The following is a 16292-nucleotide window of genomic DNA, read 5'->3' on the forward strand; positions in this document are numbered from 1 at the left end:
TTATCTTAAAATTCTAATTGAATACACCTTGAATTTCAAAGAATCACTTAAAATCCTGATTGATTACCCTTAGATTCATTAAAAGAATTAAAATCCCTCAAAATCTCAATTGAGTACACCCCCTTATAAATGTGGGGATTTTGGGATTGCTGTAGATTCTGAGAAAGCTTACTAGAGAAGTTTGGACAAGTATTTAATTCATGTAAAGTATATTAAATACAAATAATTGATCCAAAAAAATATTAAAAAAATAATAATAATATTTAAAAGGATTGAGAGAGATGGTAGTATCAAATAAGAGAGTACACTGGGAAAACGAACACAAAACATAAAACGAATTAGGGCTGGTTTGGTATTGCTGTGCTTTGAAAAAAAGCTGCTGTGAGTATAAGCGGCTGTGCTGTGAGAATAAGCGGCTGTGAAATAAAGCCAGTAGAGTGTTTGGTAAACGTTTTTGTGAAAGTGCTTTTGAAAAAAAAAGCAGGATGATAGTGTGTCTTTTCATTAAATGAGCACTGTAGCTCCGTGTGCTTTGAAAAAATTGGCTTTTTTTCGAAGCAGCAAATAGCAGCTTCAGCTTTTCCTTTGATTTTCAGCTTATTCTCACAGCAGCTTCCAAAATAAGCCTTTTTTTTTCAGTTTACCAAACACAAAAATGACCCTCAGCTTTTTTTCACAGTGGCTTTTTTTAAAATCACCTCAATCCCAAACGGGGCCTTAACCTCATCACAGATGAATACAACACTTCCAAAATGATAACAGTGTAGAATTCTTCGTAACGAACTTTTGATTCGATTGCTTCGACTGAAAACCGTTTCTTTTATGTTACCGTTCTCACGGGACTCATCCTGACAAGGGAAAGCAGGATTTTCGTCTCACGGAAGAACACAGGTAACGAAATTCTACCCTGTTCACTGAAGGAAGGAGTTTCCCGGCCACGGTTATCCCTTTGACTGGCTCGCGGAGGACATCCATCATGTACTAGAAGCCTACATCTGTAGCTGCCTTCTTCCAAGAAGTGAAAAGAATACTACTTTCACTTTTGAAGGGCTACCCATTTATCGCCAACTCGAAAATCCTTCTTCAGGGTTCTCGAAATCAAAAACAAAAGGCTCCAAGGAGTTCATACAGCCCAAAGCTGGCTTGAATGAAGCAACAGTACAAGGAGTTAGTAACCGTACTGTAGTTCATCGCCGACCTTTGCCATCTTATTATTTAACTGTGTTGATGCAGGTCAATCAAGATACTTCGTGTAATTAAATAGGCAAGGAGTTGTTCTACGCTGCAGTCTCTTGCATCATTCTCCCCAGTAAGTTGACAACATAATTCAACTTCCTTGCTGATGCTCATATGATGTGCAAGAATCATCTTCAATATCATAATCCTCTCTGTTACTGCTAGGAGTTTTATCCAGAACGCAAGTTTCAGCAGCACCACAATCACCAAGGGGATTCTCAGCATGAGATTCTGGGCCATCATCTATATCGCCTGCATCCTCGTCCGTAATTCCAGCACAACCAACGACATCGGCATTATCATTACAACCATCTACGTCATCAGCATCCTCAATTTGTTCATTGAAACTGTCAAAATGTTCTACCTGATTATAGGCAGGAGCATCTAGATTTACAGGAGATTCCACCAATGCGTCCTCGTCATCATCGACCACTCCAAGTTCACATTTTTGCCACTCATCATCATCGCTATCAATGTTTAGAGGGTCAAACCTATTCTGCTCAGCACGTTGACGGAGCATGAAAACATTGAAATAATAGCTGACAAGGTCTTTATGCGGTCGCAAAGGAAAAGCCACTGAAAGATGGTGCCAGAAGTTCTTACCCAGTGATGCAGGGTTAGAACGGATGGCATCATGGAAGGCATGTTCTTCATCTTTAGTCCATTTATCTGCAACCTCGTCTCCCATTTCATAAAATCCCAACTCTTCAAATAGGCACTCTCCAAGGTCTTTCCTTAATTTCTCTCTTGCTTCCAGGACATGCTGTCTCACACATCTAACAGAACCTGCATCAGCACACATACAGTGGTTTCTAGCTGCCGTATCTTCACATAAATAGTTTTCAGATGCTTCAAGATCAGGCATAGAAATGATACAGGTACCCATCAGCTTCACCTCATCGACACCAAGGCCCTGGCCGGAAGCATATGAAAGTTTATGCTGAGGATCCAATTTCTCCAGATGATCTGAAGTGTGTGAACCCTCATGGCCCCATTCTGGAACATGAGCTTGATGCTGAGGTCCGATAGAAACTAGCTTTTGAGGAGGATAATCAACAGGAGATAAGCAGATATCATTAGAATGAAGTAAAGCCCTCCGATGGTTTGCAGGTGCAAAAAATTCTGGGAATAATGACAGATGCCCTGCTGCCTCAGGTCTTACATGAGCTTCAAACAAACTGTTGTTGGCCAACCAAAATCGAGAGAAGCTTCCAGAAGCACCATTTTCAAGTTCTCTATAGGTCTCATTTGAGATTTCAGTTCCCAAGTCACTTGCAAACCCTCCTTCATCTGGACTTGTACTAAAACTCCCATCACCTTCACCATCTTCATATAGTAATTACATCAGCTATAGGATCAAACTAAATATCTACAGAAAATACCCAGCTAACAAAAACATGCATTAGCCCTCGTAAACATTATATCAACTCACAATAGATAGCACTAACTTGCATTAGAGTATAAAAAACTGATGCCATTATTTCATTTTGAAGGTCAGATTGTGTTAATGGTCCAGATTAAACTCTAAATTGCAATTCCAGATCCATGGAGCATGTTATACATCTACATCTTCTAAAGTTTCCGCCAACCATTATATGCACAACTTGGAAATCGAATAATTAGTGACTAATTGACCATCCAACTATTTGGTACCTGAAATTTGAAATTTCTTGGGGGCGCTACTAAAAGGAAAAGTATCCACAATTGGAGCAGGCTCATTTGCGTATTCCAATTGTCTTGGGTGCTTCCAAGCAACCTCATAAGAATCGTCACCATGGAAAGGCCGTTTGTTTGTCATTTTCTCCTGCAAAGTGAAGTCACATTTGAAGTGGAGCATTGAATATGCAACACAGCATTTTTCCTAATCTAAAACTCCCACCCAAAGCAGAAAGCAGCAAATAAAGATTTCAGAAACGAGAACAAAATAACAATCTTCATGAAACTATGCCCTCCAAATGACTTGACTTAATCAACAGTGTTCGTGCTTTCTCAATAAATATGGACGCCGAATTTGAAACAAAAACCGCATCAGGTACGAAAAACTATGGGCATAACACATTGAATACCACCTACTTCCCAACAAGCATCAATCTAGCTTCAGAAAAAAATTGTCTGTGAAGTTGAAGCTACTTATATCGACTAATTAGATCGTCGCTTAGTATTCAATTCTTTCATTTTTCCTTTCGATAAGTGACAGTGACACATATTCCTTAAAAAAGAACATACGATGTTAACTTCAAAACATCTACTTTTGCATCATTTTTTGCAACAAACCATGTTTACACATAATTTGATACCAATTTCTGTACTGCAATATATGCAGGGGCACTAAGAGCAAACAAATATAGTCTACCAGTCAAACAATTATCTAAAATACACAGTAATTTATTTTAAAAAAAAAATTTAAATGATTAATACTACTGAGCTTAGCTAAAGGAACTGATCCTTACCTGAAAATATGGAGTTCCAGCAACTGACAAAAGCACCAAATAATCAGCCTCTCAAACGTCAAAACCCAAAAATTACTACAATTTTAATTTTAAATACTAACTTACGAGCAATTACAGACAAAAACAATATAAAATTGGAAACTTCCAAAAAAACCTAAAACTTTCCCAAATTTTCAGATAAATCTGGAAACTTTTGAACCACCCATAACAACTGGGACAGCGAAAAACTATCAGCGAACAATTTTTTCACAGATCAGGAAAAAACCCTTTCTCGGATCGAAAACTTTTCTGGAAAATTCAAAACCCTAACCCTAGAATCGGATTGGAGGCACGGCGAGGAATGAAATTGGGATCAACAGGTAGGAAAAAGATCGAATCGAACGATTGGAATCTCGAATTGAAGATCGGAGATAGAAATTTGATCGAATCGGAATGAAAGAGGTTGGGGATCGGATGAAATTTTGGCGCTGGCGGGTTTTATAGCCATTTGTGGGTTTTTTCGGTGGCGGCCCGAGGATGGAAAACTTTCTTGATGCGAAATTACTGAAAGAGGTAAGGATCTTAGTTAAAATTACGGCGGATGCCCCTCTGTGATTCTGGATACTCAGGGTTGAGCACCAAAAAGATTCTGTCAGGTAATCGTCAGAGAATATTCGCAGCGACTGGCTTCTAGACACGTTCCTGTCCAGAGAACGGTTTCCTAACAACACGTCGTTCTGTTTATAAAATATTAAAAACGGTGGCGTGTTCTCACATTTTTAATTGAAATCAATCGTTTAATTAGGGGTGGCGTGATCAATCAGTACTATAGTCTGATGGTATTAATCTTCATTTGAAAATGAGAGGTCTTAGGTTTGAATATCGTGGATGGAAAATTTGATACTAGATTAGGTATGTGGCTTAATCGAACTCTTCATTCTCTTATTGTAAAAATATCGATGTACAAAAAAAATAAAATATGGGTAGGCATGGAGAGATTTTATGTGTGCCGGAAATATGACAACATGTATTTTCTACAAAGTTGAAGCAAGATTCTAAGATTATTGACTTTATTTTCGAGATACATCAATTTCAACTAATTCGTCCTTATGAATTCTTAGTCGAAACTACTACAAACATCAACTTGGTATTTGGATTACATTGTTATATTGATATTATTTTTACATGTTGATCAACATGTGAATTTACACGAACACGACAAAAATATAAATAAGTTAATCCGAATATCATCTCTCTCTACATAAAGCATTGCATGCAAGTCCAATCAAAATTGCGCGAGAGAGAGAGAGATAGAGATGTATATGAATGCGCATATAAAACACAAAACTACATAAATAACATAACCAAAAGGTATTGAACCATCAATTCACTAAGAAAACTGTTAGGGATCAAATACAAATTATTTGCACAATATTAGAGATGTTAGGGATCAAATATAAATTACTTGTATTATTAGACCTTATTTATGTTGACGTGATACACAATATAATATTTCCAGCCTTTAGCTTTTTGATATATACAAGGTTCTAAAAGTCGTTAGGCGCTAGTCAGGTGGCGGGCTGGGGCCTAGCGCCTAGGCGGCTAGGCAGGGCCTAGGCGGGCGCCTAGGCGGACTAGGCGGATTTAAGTAAATCTATCATATTTCATGTAAATAAGTGTCTGCTTCTACTTGAAATATATATAATTTCATCATAAACTACAAAATAGAATGCATATATATCATGAAGTATTGGAACATAATGAAAACATGTGAAATAAGGATATAATGTTTGTTCATTCAAGTATGCAACAAGTCTCTTACAATTTATTGGAAAAAAACAAAATGCAAAATGAAAGTTATGTATTTTTAGTCTAAGTGAGTTGCAACCTAGGCGGGTCTAGGTGGATGCCTAGGCGGGCTAAGCGGGTGCCTAGGTGGTCTAGGCGGTGGGTTGGGGCCTAGCGCCTAGGCGGGGCCTAGGCGGCGCTAGGCGGGGATTTTTAGAACAGTGGATATATATGAGAGTGTACCGTGATTTATATTAGATTAGAATATTGTCGAACTAAAAAAACTACACCAATTTACCAAGTTTTGTGAGGCAAATTATTAGGTGTTGGGAAAACCTTTTGCAATCATCATATGCTTAATATTGTTCTATTAGGTATCTGGTAGCACGTCTTATCAAACATCGACGATGGCTGAGCTCCGCAGAGCCACGAAAGATTTCTCCTAGGAAATGTTCACTGGAGTCGGGAGATCCGGTCTGGCCAACAGGGGACTACTTTCCAATGGCATGAGCGTAGCTAGATGTCAACAAACATTGCACTATAGGGTTCCCTGACGTGCGAGCAAGAGCAATTCGTGCCGAAGAAACACTTGGTAAGGTACAGTACAACACAGTGTTGTGCGCCTAGGCGGTTTTGGAGGCGGGGCGGGAGTGATAACGCCTCTGCCTAATGGGAATGGGCGAAAACTCACCGAGGCGTGGTTGAGGCAAGCCTAGGCGGCTGAGGCGCGCCTAAGGGCGGTTGGCGGGTGTTCCCAGATCCATCTGTGACCCAAAATCGAAGTCAAATGCTCTGTTGTCAGGGTAAATCGAAGTTGAAGGCTCTGTCATTTGGGTTTAGGGTTGCAGGATGTGCGGCATCTTCACGAGAAAGACAATCGCGAAGAAGAAGAGGGATTTTTTTTTTTAAAGACTTGGTCCAAAACGATGTCGTTTTGGCCAAGTCTTTATTTTTTTTAAAATGACTTGGCCCAAAATAACTTCATTTTGGTCAAATCTATTTTTCTTTTATTTTAAAAACCCCAAGAGTCCCTTGTTTCCCTTGTTTTTCTCAGCGGCCCCTTATTATTTAAGGTCCCGTAAGGCTTCGCCTCACGGCTAGGCGGGACTATCCATGGAACGCCTTGCCCACGCCTCCGCCTTTTAATACATTGGTATTGAAGTATCAGTCTTTAACCCTAGTATCAGTCTTTAACCTTAATACATGATATTAAGCACTGGATTAAGGTTGCTGTTGGAAGTAGGGTTAAATGTTGGAAGAATAATGCAAGCTTTTATTTAGCTTTGATGGATAACAGCTCAACTTGCATTCAGCTAGTCTTAGTGCTAGTATTAGCTGTTTGTTATTCCCTCATCATTGTAAAGCTTGTTAGTGGCTGTAAAGCTTGTTAGTGGCTTAAGTTAGAGAGAGTGGAGGTCATCATTATACTTGCTTAGCTGCCATTATCCCCTACCTTTTGTTCTCCACTCTTTTTCCCGTTTCTTCTTCTATTTATGTATGAACTTGTAACTGTTTTATACATGAAACATACATAAAAAACTCTACATGGTATCAGAGCAGTGATCCCTCTTGGACCTGGCTCTGTGTTCTTCTGAAATCCTACCAAATCCAAACCAGTTAAGCCATTATGGCAACACCAGCAGAGAAAATTTCAAAAAACGAAACCATAGATACCAACCCAATTCAACGTTTGAGCTCTGTGCTCCTAAACGAATTCAACTATCTGCCCTAGTCACGAGCTATTTCTCTCGCTCTTGGAGGATGTGGAAAGCTCCCGTTCATTCAAAAGGATAACATCATACCCGAAACAACTTCACCAGATTATGCAGCATGGGTGTCCCAAGATCAACTTATCATGTCTTGGCTGTTAAACTCTATGGAACCAAAGATAGCTGAGATTTTCAGTTATTCAGTGTCATCTCACCACTTTTGGAATTCTGTACGAGACATGTATGGGGATCTAAACAATGTTGCGCGAGTCTTCCAGCTAAAGAAAGACCTTACGGAACTACAACAGGGAAATCTCTCATTTGTTCAACATCTTGGCAACTTGAAAGCCAAATGGAATGAATTGGATCTCTACAGACCTCATACCACGGACACAACCAGTCTTTTAAAGCGTGCTGAAGAAGACAAGGTGTTCCAGTTGCTTGCTAGCATTGGACCAGAGTATGAAGATCTTAAAAGTCATCTCTTTATGACACCTGAACTTCCTACTTTCCAGATGGTCTGCAATGTTATTCAACGCGAAGAAGTAAGAAAGAAGGTCATGAACGCAGACGTAGTCGTTGGAGAATCAGATCTTAGGCCATCAGAAGCGAGAGCCTTCACCTTCTCCAGACCATACAAGGGAAAACGACCAGACTTAAAGTGTTCTCACTGTGTGAAGATAGGTCGTCCAGGCGTTGGACACATAAAAGAAAAGTGCTGGATTCTTCATCCAGAACTTAAACCCAAGTTCAACGATGATGGAAGAGCACCAAGAAACCAAATGAAGCCTGCCTACACTCCTAGAGGAAACCTTGTTTGCGACAATGTCTCCAATAATGTGATAAACTCTTCCTCTAGTCCCATTACTCTCATAAATGAATTTGCTAACTTCTTGCAACAGAAACAAGGAACAACAAATCATGAAAGTCCCACAGCCATGCTCGGCAAGTTTGCTGGCTTCCTCGAACAATCAAGCTCAGTGTCACAAAATGACGTGCCAGGTATTGTTGCAACTATTTCCATTGCATTGGATCTTAGTAGTAGTCGTGATTTTTGGATAGTCGACTTAGGAGCTTCTGATCACATGACTAACGATGCATCTTTACTAAATGTTTTTCAAAACTTCTCCACTCATTCTTTTGTCTCCGTAGCTAATGGCACCAAAGTTCGTATAGTAGGCAGAAGGAAACTCAAAATCTTCTTGAGTAAAAAAGAATCCCTTGTCATGCATGTCCCTTCTTTTCCTTTCAAACTGCTGTCAGTAGGAAGAATAACACAATTGCTCAATTGTCTTGCAATTTTTTCCACTCACTGTGTGATTTTCCAGGATCGAGTTTCGAAGGAAACGATTGGTAAAGGGTTCTTCCTCAATGGACTGTACTATGTCAACTTCTCTTCAAGTTTTCCAAAGAGTTTCTACGTAAACTCAAACACAGTAAACAAGGAGCAGCTCTCGCACATGAGATTAGCTCACCCTTCTTCACATGTTATATCTTTTTTTTTTCCTAGTTTCTGTAAAGTGATCCCAGATTGTGAAGTTTGTCACAAATCTAAGTTTACCAGGTTACTCTTTCCCCATTCTCTCTCTAGAGCTACCAAAGCTTTTGAAATTGTCCATTCCGACATTTAGGGACCTGCAACCTTAAAGTCTTTTGATGGTTACAGATTCTATATATCTTTCATTGATGATTTCTCTAGAACTACCTTTGTGTATTTACTTAAATTCAAGCACGAAGCTTTCCAATGTTTCAAAAATTTTCATAACTTAGTTCAAAATCATTTTAACTCTAATATTGGCATCTTAAGGTCTAATAATGGGTCTGAGTACACTTCCAAAATCATGACAACTTACTTAAGTGAGCATGGAATTTTGCAACAAACAAATTGTGTAGGAACGCCACAACAAAATGGCATTTCAGTCTTTAACCCTAGTATCAGTCTTTAACCCTAATACATGATATTAAGCACTGGATTAAGGTTGTTGTTGGAAGTAGGGTTAAATGTTGGAAGAATAATGCAAGCTTTTATCTGGCTTTGATGGATAACAGCTCAACTTGCATGCAGCTAGTCTTAGTGCTAGTATTAGCTGTTTGTTATTCCCTCATCATTGTAAAGCTTGTTAGTGGCTGTAAAGCTTGTTAGTGGCTTAAGTTAGAGAGAGTGGAGGTCATCATTATACTTGCTTAGCTGCCATTGTCCCCTACCTTTTGTTCTCCACTCTCTTTCCCGTTTCTTCTTCTATTTATGTATGAACTTGTAACTGTTTTATACATGAAATATACATAAAAAACTCTACAATTGGTACAACACCCAAATGCCATCAAGCTTTTGGGGCACTGCCAGTGGAACTCAACTCACCATCTGTTTTACAAGTACTACGATGGCGATCTTTATAGTTGGCTGCACGATAAATCGAGGCTTTGGGCTATCTCGTTGTGGGAATTGGTTGCAACCAAATTACATTACTTTCTTTCGATCGCCTTGATTTGCGTCCATGAAGTATATCACTGACAGAGGCCTCCCATGAAAGAAGTTGTTCAAATGTTAAAAGAAAATTCGATAATGCACATCAAAGTCCTATTTCTGCTTTGATTTGCTTCCTTTTCCTTGTAATCTTGTGGTTGAAACGTATTGTGAAATTAATGATGTTTCCAGCCGGGCAATTTCTTGTTTCAGAATCTCTACCAAATATAACTGCATTGGTCTTGTTCATGTAGTGTGAAATGAATATTAGGCAGCTCCATGCACAGAAATGTTTCCGAGTTATTTCCCTTGTCTACCTTTTACAAGTTTTACAAGTAAAAATCTTCATACGCAGACCTACTTGCAACAGACCAATTGAATTTTATCGTTGTCTCCGTGAATGAACATAGAATTCATGTCTCTGCGTGAATGGACATACATAAACTTGTTCATTCGTGCGCGCATGTGTGTGCGTGAGAAAGAGAGAGAGCAAATTGGAAATCTTTCTCGCCATCTCTCCCGCTGTGTTTGCATTAGTGAAAACTGGAGTTTACAGTGAAATGGCGGAAGGAAAGTTTTGAGTAGCAGGACGCAAACATAGTTTATGCCTACTTTTGACAAGAAGCCTCGGTTCAAGAAAAAGTCTGTAATCTTCAATTCAAAGTGGTAGCAACACTCAATGAAAACAAAAAGGCATATTTGTTCTAGAGTATTATTAGCGTATAACAAGTACCTGAGACAAATTGTTTATTCAGAAAAGAATAGAGGCCCTTCCGCAGCTTCAGCTTATGAAATCCTCTGATTGTCAATCTCTACGAGGGGAATGTGGTCTACCGTAGGCCAATCTTCTCTTTCCTTTCGGAAACATTGTTTCAGCATAGGACATTTTCTGATGCATAGGTAAGATAGATGTTTCAACCCGTCTTTTGGCAAACATTGGAACTTGCGGCAGTGGCTGATTTCTAGTTTTTCAAGGGCGGTCAGTTGCTGCAGCCCCTTATCAAGTGATGTGAGATTTGGAAATCCACATATGGAGAGAGAGGTAAGAGAGGTGGGCAGCATCCCCTCCTCTGGAAAACACTGCACATCAGACCGTTTTCCACCCATGATGCTAAGACATTTAAGGGACACCAGAGCTTTCAGCTTCCAATGCAATCGCTGCGCAATGAGTTTGTTGCAATCCCAAATATAGAGACAATTCAAGTTCAAGGGCAAAACCCCATCAGGAAATGACATGAGTTCTGGGCATCCGGATATTTCCAAGGTCTGAAGAGATAGGAGTTTGTTCATCCCCTTAGGCAGCCACTTCAACTTCATACAATCTGTTGCTTTAAATTGTGTCAGGTTCGGTGCTGGCAATCCTATATCGGGGAATGAAACCAAACTCGGACAATCCCATATTTCCAAGAGACTCAAACACTGAAGCTCATGGTTAGGTTCACCTGAAATGGAAAGTGATTTCAAACTCTTACAGCTTCGGATTTTGAGATTGTTTAATTTTGGGAAGATGTCGAATGGAAAGGACTCGAGGGAATCGCAGCTTCTCCATATGGACAAACTTTCAAGGGATGCATAGTGGCAGTCAGAAAGAATATCTAACTGTCCACATCCCTCAATTTCCAGGGCTTTCAGTGTACGGGGTAAGCTATCCCGAGGGAAGGATGCAAGAGAAGAACAGTTGGAGATAAATAACTCTTGAAGACAAGATGTCGCTTGCTTCAAGTTGCCAGGTATAGACTCCAGCACATGGCATCCTTCAATTCTGAGCCAACGCAGCTCAGCCGGCAGTTCTTTTAGTTGCCACATATCACAATGTCCGAACTTCAAGCCGTGGATAGATGGTGCCCTTGGAAGTGAAGCCACCAGCTGCTGGCATTCAACAATCCAAACTGATGTCAAAGATGGAAGATAGTTGGGTAAATCTCCTCTGAGCTTAGGACACCGTTGCAGATGGAGCTCCCGTAGACAAGGGAAAGCACCACCTTCGTCGCCACCTCCAAAACCAGACCATCCAAGCCACTCTGACATACCATCGAACTTCAAAATTTCTAGGGATCTAAATGGCTGATTTACTGAAGAACAAGTACCATAAAACTCAGAACCTACCATCCTTACCCCGTCAAACCCAGAGATGTAAAGCTCTTTGAGAGATGGTAACGTCCCAAGTGTTGGCAAAATGAAACACCCTTTACAATCTTCAAGATGTACAGTGACCATATTAGTGAAGGAATGATCCCCTAACCAATCTGGAAATCTTGTACCCCCATAATTTTCAATTGTGAGTTCTTTCAAGCTCAAATGAGGTTGGAGCCTTTCAAGTACATTTCTTTCATGATGTGAATCATCAGCATGACCAGCCCAACTGAAGACTAGCATATCGAGGTACTTCTTCTCCTGCATTTTGGCCTCCGAAGCATGATCTTTGTGGACAACATTTTGAAGCTTAGAAATAGAAAGTTTTCCGCGAAGATTACGGAGCTCACCCAACTCTCCAATGTTGCATTCGCTAGTTTCTCCAACAACAAAATCAGTTAATGTTTGTAGGCTCTTCAGCTTACTCATTTTTCTTGGCATCTCCTTAAGTTTGGTGTGACTAATGTCCAAATGGCGCAAGTTTATAAGTCTTCGCATGCTGGTTGGCAGCCCCGTAAGAGAGGAGCAACATGACAGAATTAATGTCTGCAATTGGTATAAGGTACTTACATTTTCAGGTAACCTCTGAATTGAAGTGTGAGAGAGGTCAAAGTACCGCAAAAGCTTCAAATTTCCAATTGATTCAGGCAACTCCATGATGTTGTAATGTGATAGGCAGAGGGCTCGCAAGTATGGTAGCCTCGGTAACAGGTCATTTGTTACCTTGTCAGACAAATGGAATTGTCCATGCAGTGATTGACATGTTAGGGGGAGGAAAGTGCGCAATCGCTTCGCATCATAGAACATCTTAAACTTCTCATCATGCATTGTTCTAGAAAATGTCAAATGACGAGTCTTGCTGATCAGAGTATCTGATTCAACATCATCCATCCTAAGACAAAACTTTCCGGACACACACTTCGCCAGATCATTAACAAGGTCATGCATAACAAAAAATGATTTGTCGACACCAGATTGTTGAAAAAGTGACCTTGAAACGAGATCATGAAAACACTCTTCTCCCACATGTTCCATCCTCTTCTTTCCTTTGGGGGGTGGTAAAAGATCTGCTGCCATCCACAATAAGACCACTTCATCTCTTCTGAATTTATAACCTTTGGGGAATATTGAACAATAAGAAAAGCATTGCTTCAGATGTAATGGGAGATAATCGTAGCTCAATCCTAGAGCCGGAAGAATGTTACGTGTGTCATCTGACAAATCCCAGATCTCACTAGTAAGTATATTATTCCAATCCTCAGGATCTTGTTTTGATCGTAGAAGCCCCCCAAGCACTTTTGCAGCCAAAGCAAGCCCTTTGCACTTTTTCACAATTTCTCTACCCATCACTTGAAAGTTTGGTTGCTCTCTTGACTCTGGATTGCTGAAGGCATGCTTTGCAAACAACAACCAGCAATCTTGATCACTTAATTGCTTTAGAGAATAAGATGGAATAGTACCCATGATCGATGCAACATTTTCGCTACGTGTTGTGACAATCACCTTACTTCCATTCACCCCATTCATGAAAGGTTTCCTTAACTCAGCCCAATCAAGGTAGTCCTCATTCCAAACATCATCTAGAACAATCAGAAATTTCTTGGCCATCAATTGATCTTTCAGTTTAACTTGAAGCAAATTCAGATCATTAATACCGCAATCCACTGAAGTGAATGTCTCAGAAATTGTTTTTGTTATACTCACAACATCAAACTCTTTTGACACGCAAACCCACGCCCTGAGATCGAAGTATTCCTGCACTCTGACATCATTATATACGAGCTGAGCAAGAGTGGTCTTCCCAATGCCTCCCATGCCCACCACCGGAATCACACAGATCTCATTTCTACAAACATCACCATTCGATAGCAGCAATCTAATAATGGCCTCTTTGTCCTCATCCCGGCCATAAACAGACTCTTCCACCAAAGATGTTGTAGGTGATCTTCTCAACGCACCATCCTTCATACCTTCTTTGAAGCCAAGAACAGACTTGCTCCTCACTATAAATTCTAATCTTTCAAGAATCACCCGTATCTTGTGTTCTAATTCATTGTCAAATGCATTCAATGAAATACAGCTGAAGTTTCGTACCAAACTTTCACTGCTGCTTTCAGCTTCGGCTTCCATCTTTTTCTGCAAAGCATCAGTGTTAGTCTCATCCAACATGTCCTCGGCATCATGGACAGCATCTCTAAGCTCATCAAGCCACTCTTCCACCGCTGAGTCAATAATCTGCTTGTCTTCGGCATAGCTGAGCACAGAATTGACAGAAAGCAAAGTGACCTTCAGCTTGCTCAGAAGTCTGCTGTCAAGTTTCTTTCCACGCACGAACTCCACAACTTCACGAGAGGCCAACAGACCAAATAACGTTTGAAGAGAAGCAGAGAGAAAAGCTCCACCTACCAATGTAGCAGCCATGCCAATATGATATCTTACTTGGAAGGAATTGACAAATGACGCGGGGAAAGCACCTGCAGCTACCAAATTAAACACTTTTTTAGATGAAAAGAGGGGAGAAAAAGGGCTTAAGACGACTACTCCCAATGAACTACTCAAGCATTACAAAGCTACTACTAAAACACAATGAATGTTTTTTGAAATGACACATTTCAATAAGTTATCTCAAAGTTGTCTTGAATGTATAGCATCTAATCATTTTCAAGTCCCTCCATCGAACCCTTCATTTAAGTCTTCATTGACCGCTAGTTTTCTGGCATCCTTCTCTGCGTATCCACGTATTTTATTTGAGCGTTCGTCGTCAAGAGACCAAATTTCAAATTAGGGACCGGAAGATAAATGGAAAATTCTTATGCGGGTAAACTCCCATTTCACCTCCTACACTATTATCCCAGTTAAAATTGATTTCTTAAACTAATTTTTTTAGTAAATTAACCCCTGAACTATTTAAAATCGAACAATTAACCCCTTGCCGTTAGATTCCGCCTACTATTAAGTCAAATTTAAGGGCAAATTAGTCTTTTCATCATCAATGGTTACTTGATAGTTATAACCATCAATGAAATAATGACATGTGGACACGAAATAATTTAAAAACTTATAGCATAATAAGAAACATAAAGAAACGAAACATTTACCTAATGGACCATTTCACATTGTCATTACACATTATTATATGTTCATATGTCATAATTTTATTAGTGGTTATAAATGACATGTAAGAAATGATGATAAAAAATCTAATTTGCCCTCAAATTTGACATAATAGTGAACGTAATCTAACGGCAATGAGTTAGGTAACTTATTTCAAATAGTTCGAGTTAATTTATAAAAAAAATAGTTAGGAAGTCAAATTTGAACTGAAGTAATAATTCTAAGAGATCAAACGGTACTTATCCTTTTATATGGGAAATGAAGAAAAAAAATATTCTTCACAATTTCCTAAAAAAGGGAAGCTTGCTAACTTTTTGTGGAAGCAAACATAATTCCATATAGATATTCAAATTACCCAGGGCCTTCATTTTTTCAGTTTCCTACACTACTGAAGTCTGGAAGCAAGGATTGTACCTTTAGATAACGAAATTCACCACGGCCTTGAGAAATTCCCGAGTCGACGATCCGGGTCGCCAAGGCTTTTCTGTACGGAGAAGGGGAGAGAGGACAGGGAAAAGGTGGAAGAAAGTAGAGAGGAAGAGAAAGATGAAAGATAAAAATAAGGTTTGTAATTTGTTCAGAAAATAAAGAGAGAGAGGGAGGCGGACTGGAGAGGAAGTTGTTGGATTCGAAGAAAGACCCTGACAAACGCGTCACGTACAGGTACACTGGAGTCAACAAGGTGCAGTACCTAGATTTTCTTTTTGGTAATTACTAGGAAACCATCATGCGGTTGTTGATCCGAATGATGTAAGACTCCATGATTATCTCCCACATTTCGTAAGAGGGTGGTGATCAAACGCTGATTTTTACTTCTCACGTATTTCTTTTTATTTCTGGTTATAGGGCCGACCTTGAGAAATTGGGGCTAGGCAAGCCTTCGAGTGGGGCCTTAAAGTTCATTGACACTCAATTCATATCCAAATAAGAAAGATATGTAAACATTACTTAGATATTACACACCTCGCGTTTTTAGACGCAAATGTATTAATTAAGTTTACATAATCTAACTTTTCAACCAATTCTTTTTTCAATTGACAAAATAGCTAACTCATTCAATCTTTCTTGTGACATAGTTGATCAAAGATACGATTTGATCAACTTTAATTTTGAGATACTTCTTTTTGCAGAGGCAACTGTAATTGGTATAATTAACAAAATTCAACATCGAAACTTTGAATTATCTTGAACCAAAACTAGTTAGGAAGCAAAAGTAACCAACCTTGTTAAGTGCACCCATAATCCATTTATCTTCTTGAAGGGATTTAACCACTTTATTAAGTGCATCCACAAGTTCGAATTTTATAATTGCAATATAGACACTTGACAAGAGAATACTCTGATTTCGCATAAACAATACGCATTAAAATAAACAAATCATAAACCCTAGAATTGAAAATCCTAATTATATTTACAAGC

The 16292-nt window shown here is 39.3% G+C and overlaps 3 protein-coding genes across 6 annotated transcripts; 1 reads left to right on the plus strand and 2 right to left on the minus strand.

Moving 5' to 3' along the window:
* Window positions 1–180: 180 nt before the first annotated feature.
* On the minus strand, window positions 181–4391 carry LOC114823202 (uncharacterized). 3 transcript variants are annotated; one of them, XM_070816900.1, is made up of 4 exons: window positions 3687–4391; window positions 2890–3040; window positions 723–2562; window positions 181–344 (listed from the first exon to the last, which is right to left on the minus strand). In XM_070816900.1, the coding sequence occupies exons 2-3, from the start codon at window positions 3032–3034 to the stop codon at window positions 1328–1330; spliced, it is 1380 nt and encodes a 459-aa protein (XP_070673001.1). In that variant the 5' UTR covers window positions 3035–3040; window positions 3687–4391; the 3' UTR covers window positions 181–344; window positions 723–1327. The 3 variants fall into 3 exon arrangements, with proteins under 3 accessions (XP_070673001.1, XP_070673002.1, XP_070673000.1); XM_070816901.1 differs by having other exon boundaries at window positions 723–2526; window positions 3687–4217; XM_070816899.1 differs by lacking the exon at window positions 3687–4391 and having other exon boundaries at window positions 2890–3296.
* Window positions 4392–7329: 2938 nt separating this feature from the next.
* Window positions 7330–8809, plus strand: LOC139193647 (uncharacterized). The gene is made up of 3 exons (XM_070817087.1): window positions 7330–8328; window positions 8491–8598; window positions 8693–8809. Exons 1-3 carry the CDS (start codon window positions 7330–7332, stop codon window positions 8807–8809), a joined length of 1224 nt encoding a protein of 407 aa, XP_070673188.1.
* A 1448-nt stretch (window positions 8810–10257) lies between these two features.
* LOC103442832 (putative disease resistance RPP13-like protein 1) lies at window positions 10258–15508 on the minus strand. Of its 2 annotated transcripts, none has more exons than XM_070817319.1 (2): window positions 15288–15508; window positions 10258–14239 (listed from the first exon to the last, which is right to left on the minus strand). In XM_070817319.1, the coding sequence occupies exon 2, from the start codon at window positions 14178–14180 to the stop codon at window positions 10413–10415; it is 3768 nt and encodes a 1255-aa protein (XP_070673420.1). In that variant the 5' UTR covers window positions 14181–14239; window positions 15288–15508; the 3' UTR covers window positions 10258–10412. The 2 variants fall into 2 exon arrangements, with proteins under 2 accessions (XP_070673420.1, XP_070673418.1); XM_070817317.1 differs by having other exon boundaries at window positions 10258–14233; window positions 15288–15497.
* Between the last annotated feature and the right edge of the window lie 784 nt (window positions 15509–16292).

Source organism: Malus domestica, chromosome 17, assembly GCF_042453785.1.
Source record: "Malus domestica chromosome 17, GDT2T_hap1".
NCBI classification, from domain to species: Eukaryota; Viridiplantae; Streptophyta; class Magnoliopsida; order Rosales; family Rosaceae; genus Malus; species Malus domestica.

Excerpts from the sequence above, each read along its gene's own strand:
- LOC114823202 (XM_070816899.1), bottom strand. The coding sequence starts at position 3,073 with ATGCTCCACTTCAAATGTGACTTCACTTTGCAGGAGAAAATGACAAAC. Across the intron at positions 2,563-2,889 it reads CAAGAAATTTCAAATTTCAG|ATGGTGAAGGTGATGGGAGT; the intron begins GTACCAAATAGT and ends TACTATATGAAG.
- LOC139193647 (XM_070817087.1), top strand. The coding sequence starts at position 7,330 with ATGGAACCAAAGATAGCTGAGATTTTCAGTTATTCAGTGTCATCTCAC. Across the intron at positions 8,329-8,490 it reads CCGTAGCTAATGGCACCAAA|GATCGAGTTTCGAAGGAAAC; the intron begins GTTCGTATAGTA and ends GTGATTTTCCAG. Across the intron at positions 8,599-8,692 it reads TCTACGTAAACTCAAACACA|ATTGTGAAGTTTGTCACAAA; the intron begins GTAAACAAGGAG and ends AAGTGATCCCAG.
- LOC103442832 (XM_070817319.1), bottom strand. The coding sequence starts at position 14,180 with ATGGCTGCTACATTGGTAGGTGGAGCTTTTCTCTCTGCTTCTCTTCAA.